The sequence below is a fragment of the Hypanus sabinus genome, chromosome 9 (genome assembly GCF_030144855.1).
Source record: "Hypanus sabinus isolate sHypSab1 chromosome 9, sHypSab1.hap1, whole genome shotgun sequence".
Classification (NCBI taxonomy): domain Eukaryota; kingdom Metazoa; phylum Chordata; class Chondrichthyes; order Myliobatiformes; family Dasyatidae; genus Hypanus; species Hypanus sabinus.
In genome coordinates this window covers 15088270-15109055 of record NC_082714.1, presented here as the reverse complement: position 1 = coordinate 15109055, position 20786 = coordinate 15088270, and the positions used below count along the sequence as shown (strand labels likewise).

Genomic DNA, 20786 nt, shown 5'->3' with positions numbered 1-20786 from the left:
GAAATGGAAGAGAAACATTCACATAATTCACAACTTTAATTTACTTGATTCAGCAAAAGGTTTTAAGATAACTTACAAAGTGAAACAGATTTGCCAAAAATTTGAATACATTGAGTGTGACTGGATCAAAGGTGAATTTTGATGTAACAAATACAAACTATATCTACTTGTACTACATTCTGGCAGCTTTTTCTCATGCAGGTATTAACGGTGCTGTAGAGATAGCTGACTGTTATCATAAGAACGCACTAATCATTAATATATGAATGCCTGCTCTTAAGTGAAAGCCCAGCGAAACTAGTTGACCAGGTTTCAAGTTATTTAAAAAAAATTTCCTTCACGGGATGCTGACATTACAGGCAATTTTGACATTTATTGTTTCCAAACCAAACACACCCTACTGAATCAAATAGGTTTTTAATGACAAAACAATATTAACATATTGTAGGCATTTAGTTACTTTACCTTAATATTTCTTGACTTCCCATATTGCAATTTGAACTTGTGTCTCTTGTTTAATGGTCAAAGCCCTTTATGCTAGCCCAATTACTTTATGATTTCTATTATAACATCACTTCCATTTGCAAATTCCCTTTAATTAGATTGTTGAAAAATTACCTCAATGTTTTGATTTTTCAGAATATTACATTATTCAATATGATTACAAGTGTTCGCAAGTGTTTACGTCTTTCCTGATTTGGTTTTGTTATTTTATTTCTAATTATTAGATCTCACTGCTTACTTGTATGTTCACAGCTGTAGTTGATTACTTATTATTGTGCTGTTAAGCAATTAGCCTTCATCATCAGTTTAGCCATTTTTATGTCCTTGTACAATTCATTTATTTTCTATTAGTTAGAAGCACTTCATTAGAAGTCGAAGGAATTTTAATCAATATTTGAATACATCTTTCATGAGAAGTACTGTCTTTTTATTCAGCTCCTTGCTTACTGTAATGTGTTGGTGAACAAGAAAACTGTCTTTAGACTATAACTCCACCAGGACTAGAGTTTATCCATCCACCTAGCTTGAGAAATGGGGGATCCTTTACAGTGAGGGCAGAATAGCAAGCTTCATACTTGTGCAAGTAGTCTTTTCTCAAGTGCAGTTCAGTAACAGCCAACTGATAGAGGAAAAAAAATAACTGAGTGATAAAAACGAAGGAATAGGGAATTTAGGACTGAATAAAATGAGGAGATTAGCAGTGGTAGTTGAGAAGTCCTCACACTTCTAGGTTTTCTTATTATTCTTGCTTAATCTTCAAAGTGAATTATTGCAAGAGTACATTTTTTAAAAAAATTAAATGTATAAAGGTGCATTTCACACTCTCTGCTGTCAATAGCAGATTGTTACTTGTATCTGATGGTGTATTATTTCTACCTGCATGATAAATCAGCATTCTACTCCTGTCATATTGTTTTCCAAGACGACCATCCTCAGAGCTCCTTGAACATAATAGAAATTTTAAAATTTTTTATCTGCATCAAGATGATTTATTTCAAACTTTTCCTTTCTAATTGTGTCTCTACTAATTCTCATATTTACTGCTGAAGATGTAATATTGGTTTTTGGATACCACTTACTAAGCATTTTCTATGTGGATTGTCTCAAGATAGTGACTGCAGCCTATTTAAATAAACAAATCATGTTCCAACAAGCCTTTTACATTGGGAACTGCTAAAGAGCCACATAGAGCAGAACAGTAATTAGAGTTTAATTTTCATACCCTCTTGATCTTATTCTGGCATTTCCAGGGGAAGAAAGGCTAGTTATAACTTGGATTTAGAGTTGGTTCCTCTGGTTTGAATAATTCAGTCAATAGCCCATACATTTCCTAATTTTGAGACTGTCCAGTTTTGTGCTCCTGATGCCCATCAAATCATCTGCTGTATGGGGTCTAATCATACAAACATTAAACTGGGCCAACTGTTTGACACTGCCTTCTACGAACTTGGCCTGCAAGTTGCTTGTTTACAGCAGAGTTATAGAGTACAGATAGGGAATGTGGTGTTATCATATTAAAGCACACTGTAGGCATGACACTGTGATGAAACATTAAAAGGCCCTTTTGTAGCTTGTCAAACGAAGATAAACTTTAGCCCGACCCTAACCTAGAATTCCTTCTGTATGAATAGTCAACTGACATTATCAGTTTCTTCACTGGAACTACAGACATGTGGTTTAATGATTTCAGTGACTGCAATAGTATTAAAGCAGTTTCACCTTTTCATGCTCTCTGCTGCCATTTAAAACTAACAGCATCCCTTACTGTTATGGACTTTCTTTTTAGAAAGTATGATGCACATATAAAGTGAAGGAGCACTGTGATGTTGTTCATTCCTGTCGGTCACTCTTGGGCTTTGTGGCATCTCTCAGTTTTGAAAATGAACTGCCCCCAAAACCCAGAGTCTCCTAAAAAAACTTCTAAATTAAACACGAGTAACACACACAATATACTGGAAGAACTCAGCAGGTCAGGTAGCATTTATGGAAAGAAATAGAGTCAACATTTTGGCCCGAGAACCTTCATTTGATCAAGCATCTCGGCCCAAGTATTGCAGTGAAATGAGTGACGAGGAAATTCAAATGGTCCAGTTTGACGGATGGGTGCAGGCCCCAGGGAGAACACTTTATTCAACTGACAGGGCAGATAAGAAATTTGTTCAGTGTCTCAGTCATGTAAACAGTGGCAAACTGCTTGACCAACAGCCCACAAGTGGCTAAAGTGACTGAGAAGCAAGAAGGTTTGTAAAGTATTGTAGATTTAAAGCTCCAAGGAGATCCAGTTAATGTCTTTTCAGTAGGGTTTCCCTGCTTTTTTTGGAACCATTTTCATAGAGTTAGAGTAATACAGCACACAAAACTGGCCCTTTGGCCCAACTGGCCCATGCTGACCACAGCATCCCCCTGCTCATCTCAGTTGCCCATAACCTTCCAAACACTTATCCAAATGCCTATTAAATACTACAATGGTACATTCCTCAACCATTTCCAATAGCAGTTCATCCCAAGTGCTATTGTTTGTGTGAAGAAGTTACCTCAGTTCTCTTTTAACTTTCTCACCTCACATCTTGTATCTGTGCCCTTCTAGTTTTGGACTGACCAACCCTGGGGAAAAGACTATGACTGTCAAACTTATCCAAACCTGTGATCATTCTCCAATGCTCCAAGGAATAAAGATTCAGCTATAAAGATCCCCTCCCTATAAATGAGGCCCTCCACCATTGCTCAACCATGTTAAATTACTCCTGGTCTTATCCTTCTATTTTTGTGCATCGGAATCTAGAATGCACTGCCAGAGAGCACTGTGGAAAAAAATGTCATTGGCAACATTTAGCAAGTGTCCAGAAGTGGACACTTAAACCAAATGCTGAAAAGGGGGATAAATAAGGAAGGGGCCCACTGGTCAGCATGGACCAGTGGGCCAAATTGTGTTTCTTTGTATTGTGGCTGCCTGCAAGAAGATGAATCTCAAGTATGTGTATGGTATACATACTTTGATCATAAGTTTATTTGGAAATGGACCACTTCCATGATATATGTCAATGATTGATGCTTCAATACGCAAATCTCCAACCTCCAAAACCTTCCTCCTACCAAGAAGTATGCTGCTTAAAGAGCAAAACATCAGAAATGACACTGCAAGAAACCATTCTTCCTTCCCAGGTTCTGAAATATTATGAGCTGTGCCAATCGGGGTCAAATCCACAGGCAACAGTTATTAATGTCATCCTAACCCTTGTAATGGTGTCACCAACTGACACTAGAGCCACAGGCAACCAACCCAAGAGCAACTCCTGAACAGAGAAAGTTAGACCATGCTGCCAAAGCCTAGAAAATCTCCTGGGAATTGAAATTGGTTTATTATTGTCACGTGTACTGAGGTACAGTGAAAAGCATACTGCTCACATGGTACTAGGTAAGAATTTCAGAATGCAGAATAAAGTGCAGTGCAGGTAGACCATAAGCAGCTCCTTGCAATTTTAATCATTATTCCACTATAACTGATAGACAGCCGTATCTTTCTTGTTCTTCTTTATATATGATTACTTTGCATCCACCATGTTCCCCTAACTATACCCTCCATGGAAAAGCCAAGTTCTAATTCCACAAAATTAACAATTCCAACCATACATCTCATAATTGATAACTGCATGTTTTAAAATAGAAGACTCTGATTTACAAAGCACCTTGTGTAAGCCCTCTCCAGACATCCAACAATGCTTCACAAGGAACACAGTACTTCCATGCAGAAATTACTGTATCACTGTGCAATTTTAACCACATCATGGCTCATGCCAAATTAAAAAAAAAGTTCCTGGCTTTTATTGCTTGTAATCACCCAGCCTCATTCACTCTCAGACAAATGAAGAAACTGTTGTATACCCTCAATATCAATTTTCATCAGACTGAGAACTCAAGGGATACATGCCTGAAAAATGACCAGTGATCATCCACTGTCAACAGCCATTCTGTGTGCTATTTTGATTAAGAGCCACAGACTGAGGCAAGACCTAACTTATTAAGTATCTGCTCATTTTAGGTCACAGATTTTCCACACCAATAAATACACAAACAGGTCTTGAAACAGGTCCAGAAACCATCAATCATCAACTTGTCAGCTATTTGCAAATGAGAACTAAAAGTAACAATTGATTATGTAACTAAACAGGAGAGAAAATATGTATAAAAGGCATACAACTGCATAGTGAAAGTGATGAAACATCAGACATCAGCCATCATTTCAAATCAGGTAAGAACATTTCCTTCATTCTCATCGTGCCATGTCGTATGACGTGGTCTTAGACCATGATTGTTCTTAGCAATGCTTTCTACAGAAGTGGTTTGCCATTGCCTTCTGGGCAGTGTCTTTACAAGACAGGTGACCACAGCCATTACCAATTCCCTTCAGACATTGTCTGCATGACGTTAATGGTCACATAACCAGGACTTGTGATGTGCACCAGTTGCTCATACGACCACCCACCACCTGCTCCCATGGCTTCATGTGACCATGATTGGGGGACTAAGCAAGTGCTACACTCTGCCCAAGGTGAGCTGCAGGCCAGAGGAGGGCAGGAGTGCCTTATCCCATCACCCACTCTTTCAGTCTATCAAGACAAACTATTGAATTACATTGAATTGATTACTTACATCTTTCATATACACGAGTAAAAATATTCATGTTACGTCTCTACTTAAATGTGCAATTTATAGTAATTTATAATAAATAGTATGAAAAACAAGACAGTCAATATAACATAGAAATACAACTGTATCAGCATGAATTAATCAGTCTGATGGCCTGGTGGAAGAAGCTGTCCCGGAGACTGTCGGTCCTGGCTTTTATAGTGTATTTATTAAATGCTGGGCAAGTTCCAAGGGATGTAGTTCAACTGATCTCAAACTGACAAATAAATGAATTACAAATAAAACACAAATTTTTGGATAGGCAAAAGAACATAACTATGCTCCCCTCCATAGACGCTACCTGTTCCTCTAACATTTTTGTCTGTGTCGCTCAAGATTTCTAACAACTGCAGAATCCCTTGTAGTTAGCTCAGATTTTAAAAATATACTTATTAAAAATATTTGGACTGTCGTTTTGAAAGTTCCTCTTTCAAAGATCTAAGAACACTCAGATGAAGAGGAAGTGACAGATGCCATTTAGTAACAGGACGTTGCTTCTCATGAAGCATCCAGGTTTAAGTGGGACTGTTGACTGATGCATCAAAAGCAGTGATGATCAATATCACAGAGAAAGTGGATACTGATCATTCACCATTCACACCAAAACAAATGCAATGGGACCATGTTAATTCTCTCTCTCAGGCCCTGGTTCCTGAGCAATGTTCCCTCTAAGATGTGTGCATGCACACATCTTTTGCTACGAGAATACAAAAAAATTTAAATGGTGCAAAAAAAAAGATTGTCACCCTCTCTCTTTGTTGGCATGTTAAGTATATCTCATGATCATATACAATCACATTTCCTTTTCCGGGTTCTGATGCGGACGGTGTTGACAATGTGGAGTTTGTGATGATTTGCCTGCAGATTTTAGAACTGGCTTATTTATACTGATTTTATTGAAGAAATTGTTGATTTACTACATTGAAGTCCAAAGAAGCAAAGGGCGTGAAATGCAAAAGAACTTAGTTCATTTAAAGGGAATAGTTCATTATCCTTAGAATAGCTTCAGGTTTACTTACACTTAAAAATTCAAGTGTGCACATGTTGTTGTCACTGGGCAAAAAAAATTGCACACAGTGGTCATTACAAATTGTTCCTAAGCTACCTTCCCTCTAAGCTGTGCATGTGTGCGCGCGAACATGTTTTTCAACCAGTGCACAAAGGAAATTAATGTGCACACAAAAGGTTAGTTACCTACAATAATGTAGTAATTAATAATAATACTTATTGAAAATAATCTTTTAGCTAAATGTTTCTGTTAACTAGTTAGTCAGTTTTTCAAATACCGCAATGCACATCACTAATTTACGTCACCTCACCTTTCCTGTTCCGGTTTGTACAGCTACGTCACGGCGGTAGCCAACTTTGGCTGACAGTGCTCATATCGTAAAGTTTACAAAAATCTGTTTCAAATCCTGTTGATAGCTTACTAAGTTTTTATTGAAAAAAATATTGATTCACTATGTCAAATTCAAAAATAAGCGAAGGGTATGAAGCGCAGAAGAACTGCAACTTTTTTAAAAAGTTGAATGGTTTAACAAAATAGTAGAAACATCACAGTAGATACAAGTTCACTGTTGACTTTTATCGTCTTTCTGTTCACTTAGAAAGGTTTCCTGAAGATGAGGTACAAGAATGGTCAGTTTTGATTTCTCCGCAATTGCAGATTGTGACTTTACATTTGGCGATGAACTAGTTAATGCCTTATGTCTAAAATATCATGATTTTCTAGCTAAAAAATCTGTAATAGTTAAGACAGTTTAATGATTTCGGATTTTCCGTGCAAGAAAAAATTAAATCCAAACTGATTTCAAACATTGCTCAAATGGTGACATTTGTACTTCATAATGAACAGTTTTGCAAGCTTGCACAGTTGATGGACATTGGGGGAACCTTTCTTGCATCTGGTGCAGACTGTGAGCGAAATTTTAGCGTAATGAATCAACTCAGAAACAGGCTGAGAAACCTTGGAAGTGTTAATGAGAATCAAAAGCTATCAATTGGATGGAAGTTCTATTAGTCTAGATAGAGTTTACAAAGAACGAGTAAATGCCAAAGACAGGAGAGAGGAAAAAAAAACTGAGTGACTTAAATAAGTGTGTTATTTTGTTGTTATTCTGTGCAGTTTTAGGTCAAATATTTTGTAAACCTACATAAACCGTGCCATGTGTGCATTCAGTGTGCACATACTTTCGTCACAGGAAAAAAATTTGCACAACATAAGATTTTTGCGCACACTGACTACTAAAAATTAGAGGGAACATTGTTCCTAAGTTCATTCATGCTCTTGAATCCACCACCAATCTTTCTTATTCCAAGCCATCTAAAGTCATTCCAACAATTTGCTTACCTTCAAGATATGTTTCACTATTTTCCCACCATTGATATATCAATGACACAGGAGTTGTTTTGTGAAAGATCCAGCTGCATCCTGAATGAAGTACAGGTAGTCCCCGAGTTACGAATGTCCAACTTACGGACAACTCATACTTACGAACCAAGGAAGGAGAACACCATCCGCCATTTTAAGTCATTGCCGTTGACACTGTGTTGAGTGTTTAAATTTGTATTTGGCTTAAATTTTTCTTAGTAAGATTCACCCTGACCCCGCCCCCCCCCCCCCCCCCATTCTGTACGGCTGCTGGCGCAGTCAGATCAGCACCGGGCTAGAGAACGGAGGTTCCCCAGTTTGACTTAGTGACAGACCGCTCCCGCGTTGGATTGATGTCGAGCTCACAACTCGACATTGTAAAAAAAAAACCACTGCCAACTTCAGTTTAAGTCCAATGTGGAATATTGTGGAGGATCAAATACCCAAAGCCAGCACAGTCCCCACCTGTCCCATTTAACCTGTCTCAGGGCAGTGCAGTTTAGGACCCAGAAAATTCAGTGCGGTGGTCCTTAGGACTCAGCGGATCTCCAGACCCACCGCCCGCAGTGTTTCTGTTCCATTGATGGGAAGCGGTCACAATTGAAAATAAAGTGGAAATAATAAAATGTTTAGAAAGAGGTGAAATGCCATCAGTCATTGGAAAAGTGTTAGTCAAGATCAAGATCGTCGGTCAAGATCGGAACAATTTTAAAGGATAACAGATAAAGTAAGAATAATGGAGCATGTGAAAGGCCTTGCCCCGATGAAAGCTACAATTATTACTAAGCAACCAAGTGGTTTAATTATTGGAATACATATGTTTCTTGAGTGTTTTATATGCATAGAAAGGTAAAATATATACTATATACTAAGACAAACATTTGACTAACTGACGCTAAATAATACCAGATGTACTTGTTCCGACTTAAAGACGGACTCAGGAACTGAACTCGTACATAACCTGGGGACTGCCTGTACCAACAAAGTCCCAAACAAATTTGTTGCATGGTCCACAGGTGATTCAGATTTATTTAATCATATGTACATCGAATCATACGGTAAAACGTGTTGCTTGCTCAGACAACCCAAGGGTGTGCTGCGTGGAGGTGGGGCAACCTGCAAGTGTCAGCACACATTCTGGTGCCAACATTGCATGGCCGCCATGCTCATCAGGAGAACACAGAATACAAGAAAACAGAACAGAACAAGTGACAAAGCAACAACAGCAAAACAATTGCAATCCCCCCCCCCCCCCCACACACATACACAATCCTCTAAGCTCAGGACAGGCTCCAGCAAACTTGTGGAGCTAGCTGTTAAGTGAATACACTAAGTGCTGAAATAAGTATAGATTGATAACAAGGATACTCACTTGTTAATAAAAGGTTCAACCAGTTTAGATTTTGCCGGAACAAAAACTTTAGGAGGGCTGAGAAATGAACCTAGTGAAATGGAATAAAAATGTCTTTAAAAAGTACAACCACTGAATTGCATCACAATACTGATCCACATTAAACATATTAAATCTGCAAGTTAAGGGAACTAAAATCACCAATGTAAATAAATGGATTACTGAGTCACAGGCAGCTTCATGACTAACATTAATTTCCTCTCGGTTGAGGCTGCTCCAATGAAACAATTTAAAGTAAAATTGAAAAATTGACAATGACAAATCTGTTAATGGGCAAGTTCTGGTAACATGGTACAATTCTTCCCCATATACTCACTTCCTTTTTAAGTTTGATGAGGCTGCAGAGGTCAGAGATTGTAGGAAATTAGCTCAACTGATAACTCAACTGTTTAGGGTTCTAATACTCTCAGAAGTATTTGCATGTGTATTCTAACCAAGAATTACATCAGAGCCCAGTGCTTACTGTGTATTTGCTCTTCACACGCTTGTTTTTTAAAAAAATTTACAACTAAATTTACTTTGTACGGGTTTATATTAATTTAAAACAGAGCATACGAATAAAGATGACCATAAGAGTAGAATTAGGCCATTCAGCCTATCAAGTCTGCCCGACTGATTCATTATCTTTCTCATTTTCCTGTCTTCTTCCCATCACCTTTGACACGCTTACTAAAAAGAATCTATCAACATCCGCTTTAAATATACTCAAAAAATGGCTTCCACAACCGTCCACAATGAATTCCACAGATCAAAGAATAACATTGATTTACTGTAACAATGCCTTCTGGATGTAGTCAATTGCAACTTTACTGCAGTGGTATTTCAAGTGGAATCTGAATGTATTATCACAATTAGTCAAGGAGATTAACTGCTAAACAGCATTATTGTAAAATGGAAGTTTAAATTAGTGAGTTAACCATAGATATCACCACATCAACACTCAGCACAATAAGATTCAACTCCACTTCTTATGATGGAGAGGTTCAAAGTACAAAGTAAACGTATTATCGAAGTACAGTACTGTGCAGAAGTTTCTCACACACACACACCCACCCACCCCTCTAAGGTGCCCAAGACTTTGCACAGTACTGCGGAAATTTTATGTATTGCACTGTACTACTGTTGCAAAATGGAAACAAATGTCATGACATGATGATAAACCTGATTCTGATATGGGTCTGTACTGTGGACTGAGAGTGTGAAGGGAGCAAGGAGAGGAGAATCATGGTTGGGAAAAGGGGAAGGGAGAGGAGAAGGAGCGGAAAGCACCAGAGAGACATCCTGTAATGATCATTAAGCCAATTGTTTGGAATCAAATAACCTTGTCTGGTGCCTTCGGACTGGGTGTGCCTGCACCCGCGTCACCCCTGCCCCAGTATTCCTTCTCTGCCACCTGTCCCACAACTCTCCCGCGGTGCTCCACTCACCATTCCCAACACGCTTTGCTCCTGCCAGATTTGCAAACTTTCTCCACCTTGCTGTACCATAAAATCATTGAAGAGTTCATTTTCAAATCACTTTCACTTAACAAATCAAAAACTTGAAAAAAAAATCTGCAAAAAAAAAATGCTCTGGAACTTAAATTTTCAATAAGCTATTTTCAATAATCATGCTTAGCCTGCCCATATCCATACCTAAGTGATTGGCCATGGAGATGAAACACAAGCCAGTTATATATGCATCGTAACCTGCTTCGTGCAGTTGTTCTGAGGCCGTGTTATAGCTTGGAAATCCCTCCACGCTTTCTGCAAGGAAAAAAAGAATCAACCATGGTCAACATGATCTGGAAAACAGTTTCTGAAAATAAGACTTTGCAAATGAAATGCTAATTTGTTCTATATGTAGATTTTGAATTAGAAACTTTTACTCAACATTGCCTATGCAGACAGAACCAACTTTTTTTTTTAAATTCAGTGAAAGAATGTGCACATTACTGGTTGGACCAGTATTTGTTGCCCATCCTTAATTTTTCAAGAATGGAGTGAGTTGCCAACTTCAGGAGACAAGTTTCGAGTTAGTTAGATTGTCATGGGTCAGGAAATGAACAAAGTGAAAATGGGTAAGCATTGCACAACTCCGTCTCCCAAATGTAAGAGTCAAGCTTTGCTTTTTGAACAGCAGTGACATGATTGCACAATTCTGTCTGCACTTCTTGTTGCCTCAGTATATCAGACAGCATTAACAAAAGCTCCACCCACCCCAGGTGTTCTATCTTCTCCCCTCTCCCACTGGGCAGAAGATACAGAACCCTCAAAAAGCACGTACCACCAGGTTCAAGAACAGCTTCTATCTCAATGTTAATCAGACTTTTGAATGAACCTCTTGTTTGATAAAATTGACTTTTGACCTTACAATCTACCTCATCATAACTTATTTACTGCCCTTTACGCCACAGGAATTTTGAGCAGCAATGAAGGTCTTCCATCTCTGTCTGTCCTTGGTCAATCAGATATAGCAGGATTCTTTACTGCTGTTTCCATAACAGTTTTGTTTTACCAGTCAAGTTAGAGTTGTTATCCCTGAGCTGAACCCATGACTGGTAGACCAGCCTTAGTCTAGCCTCTGTCCTTTGACCTGTTTGGCATGGGTGACCTAACAAGAGCCAAAGCATAAAGCCCTGACTCCAGTCAACATACATCTCTGGGTCATTGAGGCCTGTGAGCCTCTAAACTACAGCAAGATTTTGGTCCTCTTGGAGGACCTCAAGAAGAAAACTACATTTTTTATCCCCCAAAACAAAGACTATATTCTGTAAGACCACAAGACACAGGAGCAAAATTTGGCCATTCCGCCTGTCGGTCTGTCCTGCTATTCCACATTGCCTGATTTTTCACTTTCTCAATTCCATTCTCCTGCATTCTCCCAGTGACCTTTAACACCCTTAGGAAGGATTGAGAGGGATGATAAATTAACAATGATGGAATGACAGGGCAGACTCGATGGACTGAAGGAAGGTTTTGGCCTGAAATATTAACTGTTTATTCCTCTCTGTAAATGTTGCCAGGTCTGTTGAGATTCTCCAGCATTTTGTGTGTTGCACTATATTCCAGTTCCTTAACGTATTAAGATCTTTTGTTTAAAGAACTGGTCTAGAATCAGAAGGGTAACTTTGTGAATACCAAAGAGAGTACACTAACCAACTTTTGGAGGTCGAAAGGGTGCGTCTTTTAACCGTTTTTCCAATTCTGCAAGAGGTGTATTCATGATCAGTTCCTACAAGAAGTAAAAATGCACCTTAATAAAGAACAAAAACCTAGAAATATAAAATAAGATACTGAGTACACTCAGCCAGTTAATGGATGTGAAGGGAAGCAGAGTCAACATCTAAAGTTGATGAAAAGTCATCAAGCTGAAACGTCGATTTCTCTCGCTACAGATCCTGCTCGAGCAGGAGAGTAATTTTATAGTTTTACTCGAAAACGTACCTTAATCTTGAAAATAAATAAGTTCTCTCAAATTATAACCACTTCCTTTTGGTTCTTTGCCTGATCTTTATCGCTACAGGAAAAATTCTTAATTTCTATTGTACTAGAGCAGGCGTTGCTAACCTTTTTTTAATGCCACGGACCCTTACTGTTAACCGCAAGGTCCATGGACCCCAGGTTAGGAGCCCCAGTACTGGAGCAAAGACAATCAAGTTCTATTCTGTTCTACTTGTTCCCTGCAGGAGGGGGCGCATGGAGAACATGCATTAGATTAACCCTCAGTACATGTGGCCTCAACCTCAGTAATGTTGATAGACCAAGTAATGGCAGAAGCAAAGACAAACACCTATAGGTTGGAGACACTTCCACTGCACCTATTTAGTCGACATATTTGGCTGATGAATTATTCAACTCTAGGTTCCTGGAATGACAAGGACTCACTTGCATCACATAAAAGCTGTGCCTGCGCACACACAACTAGGATCAGCTGTTCAAAAGACAAAGCGAATCTCAAGTGCAAGGACACAGACCAGTTCAGAGTATTGAAGAGCAAGCAGCATTCATGGAAGCGAGGCAGGTTTAACTATTGTTCACCTTTCATCTCAACTGGGAAAATTAATTCCCAAGTAAATAAATTTAGTTCAAAGTAAGTGTATTATCAAGATACATGTATGTCACAATATATTACTGAGATTCATTTCCTTGCAGGCATTCACAGTAGAAACACAACAGAATCAATGAAAACTACACACAAAGACGGAGGACCAATATACAAAAGACAACAAATCATACAAATACAAAAAGAAAAAACAAAATAGTAAGAAATAATATTGAGAATATGAGTTGTAGAGCCCTCAGTAAAGCAGCCAGCAAAACCAAAGACCTCACCCATCCCTGACATTCACTCTTCTCCCATCGGGCAAAAGTTACAAAAACTTGAAAGTATGTATCACGAGGCTCAAGAACAAATTCTATCCCACCGCTGTAAAACTGTTCCCGAGTACAATAAGAGAGACCTCACATTCTACCTCGTTAAGACCTTGCAATTTATTGTTCACCTACACCGCATTTTCTGTTTACCTGCACTGGACAGGCAGGGCAGGCTTGATGGCCGAATGCCCCAATCCTGCCCCTTTGTAGCTGATACCCTTCATCTGCATTCTGCTATTGTTTTGCCTTGTACAACCTCAATGCAATTGTCTGTAATTGTCGAACAATATGCAAGATTAGCTTTTGACTGATTCCCTAAAGGTTAATGTGCAAGTTGAATCAGTGGTCAGGAAAGCGAATGCAATGTTCATTTCGAGAGGGCTAGATACAAAAGCAAGGATGTAATGTTGAGGCTTCATAAGGCATTAGTCTGACCACACTTGGAGCACTGTGAGCAGTTTTGGGCCTCTTACCTAAGAAAAGATGTGCTGACATTGGAGAGGGTCCAGAGGAGGTTCACAGGAATGAAAGGATTAACATCTGAGGAACATTTGAGGGTTCTGGGCCTGTACTCGCCAGAGTTCAAAGGAATGAGGGTTGATCTCATTGAAACCTATCAAATATTAAACAAGCTAGATAGAGCGGACGTGAAGAGGATGTTTCCCACTGTGGGGGAGTCTACTACCAGAGGGCACAGTTTCAGGAAAAAGGGACATACACTGAGAACAGAGATGAGGAAAAAAATTCTTTTGAGAGGGTGAACCTATGGAATTCATTGCCACAGAGAGCTGAGCAGGCCAAGTCATTGGGTATTTTTATGGCAGGGATGGATAGGTTCTTGATTCATCAGAATGTCTGAGGTTATGGGGAGAAGGCAGGAAAACGGGGTTGAGAGGGATAATAGATCAGCCATGATGGAATAGCTGAGCAGACTCAAAAGGCCAAACAACCCAACTTTGCTCATATGTCTTATGGTTTTATGTATCGTGGTACATGTGATAATAATAAACTAATTCTATTTCCAAATATATTGGATAAAACGATATGTTCTGGTGATAGTCTTTGGAACCTCCAAGTGTTTCTGCTTTAAGTTACATTTGTAACAAACCTACATTTAGAAGCTTAAAACAGTGGTCACATTCTTGAGGTGATACACGATTCCTCCACCCCCAAATAGGAAATCTGTACTGCTCACTACACACAAGGCAAGATAGTGCAAAATGTTGTTGCCTTTCCCAATGTCAAAACTCCATCTAGTGACTAAACTGAGAAATAAGTATAAAAAAATGAAATTAAGTTCAGAACAGATGCAAGTGGGTGTTCAGCAAAACCATTACACCACACAACAGTGAAGCACTGGCATGATAAACTATTTTCCTAAACACATTTTGTTGTATAGTAAAACCACAAAATGCTAATTTCTGAAGCAAATTTATAAATGAAGAGGTAATTTGAAGTTCAAAGTAAATTTATTATTTAAGTAGGTACACCATCTACAACTCTGAGATTTATCTTTTTTCAGACACCCACCAAAGAAACCACAAAAAAAATACAAAGACAGATAAACATCCAATGTGCAAAAGATAATAAATTACTCAAATATGTTTAAAAAATTAAATGAATAATACATAGAACTTGAACAGCAGAGTGGGTTTACAGGCTGTGGAGTCACGTCAGCGATGAGACATTGATCTTCACATTCACATGGCGTTGAGATTACAAGATACTTGCATGCCAAATATCAAACTTCTTTGAAATTAAATTTTAAAAAGCAAACATTACTATTTCAAAGATTAAATGCAAAATGTGATTTTTTAAGTTTAGCGCATCTCTGCTGACAGTCCGAACTAAAGATAACAACGAGGACGTGATGTGACAGAATGCTTATTGCATCAATTTACTTGCTCACTTCAACGTAACCCTGGAAACACGGCCCAACTGCATATCTGGTTTGGCCCAGTTCCAGGCTGGCAGACACACAAGAGTAATTCAATAGCACTGACCACATGGGCTTACGTTAGTGGTAGGATGACTAACACCAATAAAAATGGTCTCAAAGTACTTCACCTTTGTCGTTTAAAGAATGGAAGGTATACTTAATAAAATATAACCAATTTACCTTAAAAGGATGTGTGCTTGCCATGAGTTTTGTATCCAGAAGCCTTGGTGCAAAAAGACACATTACAATGTCAAAAATCAAAGCAAGAAATATCTTACAACCAACAATTACAATGATAATTTCATTCGCAAAAAATATAACTTTTCAGCTCTGGACAATCCACATTTCCTCAAATCACCCAACTGCCTCAATATCACAATTCCCTCCACAGAAGGATGAAACGCACCTGGGAAATACACTTGTTGTTACTTCTTTAAATTCATTTAGCTCCTAAATTGGGAAAAACAGAACCATGTAAGTCAAAATAATTGCAGCTTTAGCTGTTTCTCTCATTTATATTCTGAAAAGTTCATCAATGTGTATGGCATATTGTGTGCTAGACAATACAGCTTCTTTGCAGATAAACTTGTGCTCTGTCTCTTAGATGTTTTCCATAGTGAGGGAGTTTAAGACCAGTGGGCACATCCTCAGAATAGGAAATCACTTTAGGACAGAGACCAGGTGGAATTCCTTTAGCCAGAGAGTTGGGAATCTGTGGAGTTCATTCCCATAAACAGCAGTGAAGGCCAAGTTATCAGATATAGTTAAAGCAGAGGTTCATAGGCTCTTGATTAGTAAGAGTGTCAAAAGTTACAGGAAGAAAGGAAAAGAATGAGGTTGAAAGGGATAATAAGTCAGCTATGATGGAATGGCGGAGCAGACTCAATGGGTTGAACGGCCTAATTCTGCAGCTATGTCTTATGGTCTTGCCATAAAGAGCTGCTGTAATCCTGAGAAGGTCTCTTGGTGGGGAAGGGATTGAGAGATTACCAAGGCCACAGAATTACTCTGCAAGGTTTTCTCCTTAGCAACAGTCTTGAGCAACACAGATCATCTTCCTGAAGAGACGGCAGGCAGCTGTTCACATTTATCAAAGAGAAAGAATTCATAGCACTGAACTAATTATGAATATTCTTATGACCACCACTCAAAATATTACACAAATAATAATTAAGAGCCATTACAAAATGAAAGGCCACTTTAAAAAGGATCAATACTTACATCGGGCAATGGGCAGAAGAATTGGTGAATTGTATGCATGACATCCAGTAGCATGTTATGTCCTACGACCAATTTTCCCTAGAAAAAAAATACAACTACTTTGAAACATTTTCTTACCTTCATCTTCTCCATAAACAATAGTCATAACTGCAATCCATACAATATCTCCCATCTACTAGGCGCTTCCCACAGCACATTAAGCCACCTCTGAAGAAGATAACACTTAGTCAGTTAAAGAAGAGTTTGCAGCAGCTACTAAAATTATTGTGCAAAGGGCCTCAGAGTTCACTTCTTTATTAGAAATGCTGTTTGCACAGTATAGCTGCACCAATGCTCTGAATCAAGAAGTTTCTCCTACTTTTGCCAACACACCTGCACTCTTAAAAAGACCTTTCCATCCTTACAACTGACCTTCTGCCGTCTGGAGGTATCACAGCACAAGAACCAGAACTGTCAGGGTCGATAACAGCTACTCCCCCCAGGCTGTTTGACTTAACACTCTGCTGTCACCCAGCACACATGTACACCCTGTCTGAATCCATCACCCCTTCCCCAACTCTGACACACTCTCATCCTGCACTGGTCACTTCTCATCTTTTATTGTTGCTGTTTCACACATTTATACCACTGCTTGTTTTATTACAATAGAGCCAGTGACATTATACAGTCCTACATAAACATGCACCTCCTCACTTTATTTCAACCCGTCAATCTTCAGGCCTTGTCACTCAGAGACTGGTGCTAATTTTACTTTGTGACTGTAAATGTGTTTTGCACAGTTGGCCGCAGAGAAACAATGTTTCTCTGTATGCAAGTATGGTTGACTGACTATAAACTTGAACTTGGACCTGAAAAGCTCATTGACATGAGCCTTTATGAGGTAGGGGTGAAGTCCCGCAAATGGAATTGCTGAGAACAACTGCCAACTAACTCAAAAATTACTGATCAACAGCAATGAGTAAAAACTACTTGGATCCTCAGGGATAAAACAAATAAAATTATGGAGGAACAGCACCTTATATTCCATCTGGGTAACCTCCAACCTAATGGCATGAATATTGATTTCATTCTGGTAAACGATTTCCACCCCAGCCCCCATTCCCTACTCTGACCTTTAACTTCTTCTCACCTGCCAGTTACTTCCCCTCCTCCATCACTTTCTCCTACGGTCCTCATTCCTCTATTAGATTCCTTCTTCTCCAGCCACTGACCTTTCTCACTCACCTGGCTTTATCTATCACTTTCCTCTCCTCTCCCCCCACCTTTTTATTCTGGCATCTCCCCCCTTCCTTTTCAATCCTGGAGAAGGGTATCTGCCCAAAATGCCGACTGTTTCCTCTCTACCAGAGATGCTGCCTGATCTGCTGAGTTCCTCCAGCAATTTGTGTGTTGCTTGGGATTTGGCATTTTTGTTTCAGGATTTAACACCAGTAAATGATTTACCCTTCCACAGCCTCCACCCTCTGAAATGCCCCAGAATAAAAATCGTTCATCTCATGGTTCTTCAAAGATTTTCTATTTTAGTTTTAAACCCACTACTATGAACAAATTAGTTGGCACTAGACGTGTTCATTCCTTCCTTCGCACTCTGAGAACAGCAAACAGAAGGCTAACAACTGAAAACAACTGATTAGCCCCCAATCCTTGCCTGTAGGAAAACCCAGTGGAGGTAACTGAACAAGAGATATTTCTAGAACAGGCATGGGCAAACTACGGCCTGCGGGCCATATGTGGCCCGTTAAGCTTTTTAATCCGGCCCGCAGAACTTGATGAAATTATATTAATAAACCTTGTTAACGTTTTTTCCCCGCAATTCTGGCTTTTTCCCAATAGATGACGCACTCTATATACATTGACCTTTGTTGAGGTGCAGCGTATTACTCCACATTTGCGCATTACTTTGTGACCTTGTGGCGACCCATTTCCTGGCACATCCGAACCGGCTCACAATTAGCCAGCGTTCCGGCTAAGGGAGATAGCCTGCGGGGATTTGCAAGCACAGAGCTCCACATATTGGCGCGCTCTCACTGTTCTGTCATTGTGCGGGTCGTTGTTGAGTTTTGGCACAGGGGACAATTGAATAAGAAGGAGCAGGACAAGTAGACCTGCATCTCCTACCGTTTTTGAAATAAAGACAGTCAGGAGGAGAGTGATGATGATAATATCTTGAAGGATAACAGAATTTTCAGTGCTTTAAAATAATAACTGTTACTATTAAAAAAAAGCTGTATTTTATTCATTTAATTTTCAGTATTTTAAAAGACATTTCAATAAATAGCTCAATACCATGGGACTTCAAAGACAGATATTTTGTTGTAATGCATTTGTTCATTTTCAATTGAAATTAAAGCACATGTTTTCTACATATCCCATGTTATTTTATTTTCTCTTATGAGGTGTATTACCAAAACACTCCGTCCATCTGCTCCTGGTCCGGCCCCCCGTCAAATTTTAGAACCCTTTGTGGCCCTCAAGTCAAAAAGTTTGCCCACCCCTGTATAACATCGAGTTTTATTCACTTATCCTCGATAGTTCTCCGTGCTGGCCTCCATGTTACAAAAGCAATTAAAAATCTGAGTGAGATTCAAGAATGTTTAATTATAACGTCCCAATTCCTCTATTAGGATTGATCACTACAGGCTCTACTAAACAGAATGCAAAGAGTTGAGCTTTTAAGATAAAGAGAGGAATTTAAACACAAAACAATCTTTTAAAGTCCAAGGTCCCACGTGCAAAATAGGGTAAACAGTAAAAATGCCCAAACTTCAAAACAAAGGAAAACCAGAGAGCTTTCCAATTCTAGACACCCTCTCCTCTCCCCCACCCCCAAGAATTAATGGAAAGAAGCATTAGAAATAGTCGAAAGAGCCAAGAGAAAACTCATGACAGATATCAAGCATTCAACCTGCAGGAAAGGAGTTGAGATAAATTGAAAAAAGAAAGTTATAGATCAAGTAATTACAGGCCAGTTTGACAACAGCAGCAGACAAACTATTGGGAAAAAAATTGAGGAACAGTACAAATTAGTATTGAGGAAGGCAGACTTTTCAATAGTAAAAGAAGGGACTGACCAAGTAACTCAAATTATTATTTTTGAGGAGGATACTGCATTCACTGTAGTGAGTGTGAATTTGACGAAGTCCTTCAAGGCAGATGAGCATTTGAGTGACCAAAGGTAAAATATAGCAAACTTCAATCTGGAATAGTGAAATAAAATAGCCCTCAGGAGTAACTTTGGTGGGCCAGAGCTGGCATTGTACAGAGGGAAGTTTAAATGCCAGCAAAAGGGTGCAGAGGTGGTATCAAAGGTGGTATTACATGGTGAGATTTCTTCCCCAGACCAGAGCACATAAAAAGGTAAAAAAAACAAAGGTAATCAAAATTATTAAGGCTTTTGGAGGCCCTTTCAGTAACAAAAGTTTTAGGTCTGAACTAGAAATTATTTAATATATGGCAATCTTAAACATACTACCCAGAGGCAGAGGTATATGGTATAGAAACCTGGTAGAGTGCAACAGACAGTTTGCACAGGAACTTTTAAGAGGTCACCAAGAAAGTTGCTGGTGAGAATTAATTAGCATTATTAAAATAACACAGACAAAATGCTAAGGAGCATCTATGGAAAGAAATAGAGTTGTCATTTCAGGCCAGACCTTTCCCCAGGACTGGAAAAGGAGGGGAAAGAAGCAGGATTTAGAAGGTGAGGGGAGAGGAGTATAAGGTAGAACGCCAAGTGGTTGGGGGAGGGCTTTGAAGTTAAAAGCTGGGAGATCCAACAGGAGAGGAGAGGGGACTGTGGCAGAATGAGAAGGGGTGGGGGCACCAGAGGGAGGTGATAGGCAGATGAGAAGAGAGAATAAGGGAGAGAATAAGCCAAGAAGGGAGCCAGAATAAGGAACGGAAAAAGAGAAAAGGGGGAAAGGGTGAGAAATTACCAGAAGTTAGAAAATAGATGTTCATGCAGATTAAAGCGGAAATTAGAGACTGAATGGTCATTCCATGGCCAATAACCTTTGAGATAAATGTTCTCAGGCACAAGCAAGGCCAAGAGACAAATGATGAGTACTTATCGACTTTGCCTGCACCCAAAATGGAGAATTACAAATTAGAGGAGGAAAAAAGATTGAAAAAAGCAGCTGATTTTTTCTAACAATCTGATAATCCATCCTCAAAATCCAAAATCAGAAATATTAGATGTTCTCTCTAAATTAAACTGACAATAAAACTGTGCATCAGAATGTGCAGATAGTAAACTGATATGGTATAACAGTTGGCAGCTCAAGGGACCAACATACAACG

The 20786-nt window shown here is 39.1% G+C and overlaps 1 protein-coding gene across 3 annotated transcripts in view; it reads right to left on the bottom strand.

Annotated features, from left to right (window-relative positions):
- The window catches only part of parn (poly(A)-specific ribonuclease (deadenylation nuclease)), a 167848-nt gene that overhangs the window by 113119 nt on the left and 33943 nt on the right, over positions 1-20786 (bottom strand). For all 3 annotated transcript variants that reach the window (XM_059979084.1, XM_059979085.1, XM_059979086.1), the window contains exons 13-18: positions 16488-16565; positions 15673-15716; positions 15447-15489; positions 12110-12185; positions 10607-10717; positions 8934-9003 (exon numbers count right to left, since the gene is read on the bottom strand). In XM_059979084.1, the coding sequence (XP_059835067.1) occupies positions 8934-9003; positions 10607-10717; positions 12110-12185; positions 15447-15489; positions 15673-15716; positions 16488-16565 (422 nt within the window). The remainder of the gene's footprint in view (positions 1-8933; positions 9004-10606; positions 10718-12109; positions 12186-15446; positions 15490-15672; positions 15717-16487; positions 16566-20786) is intronic.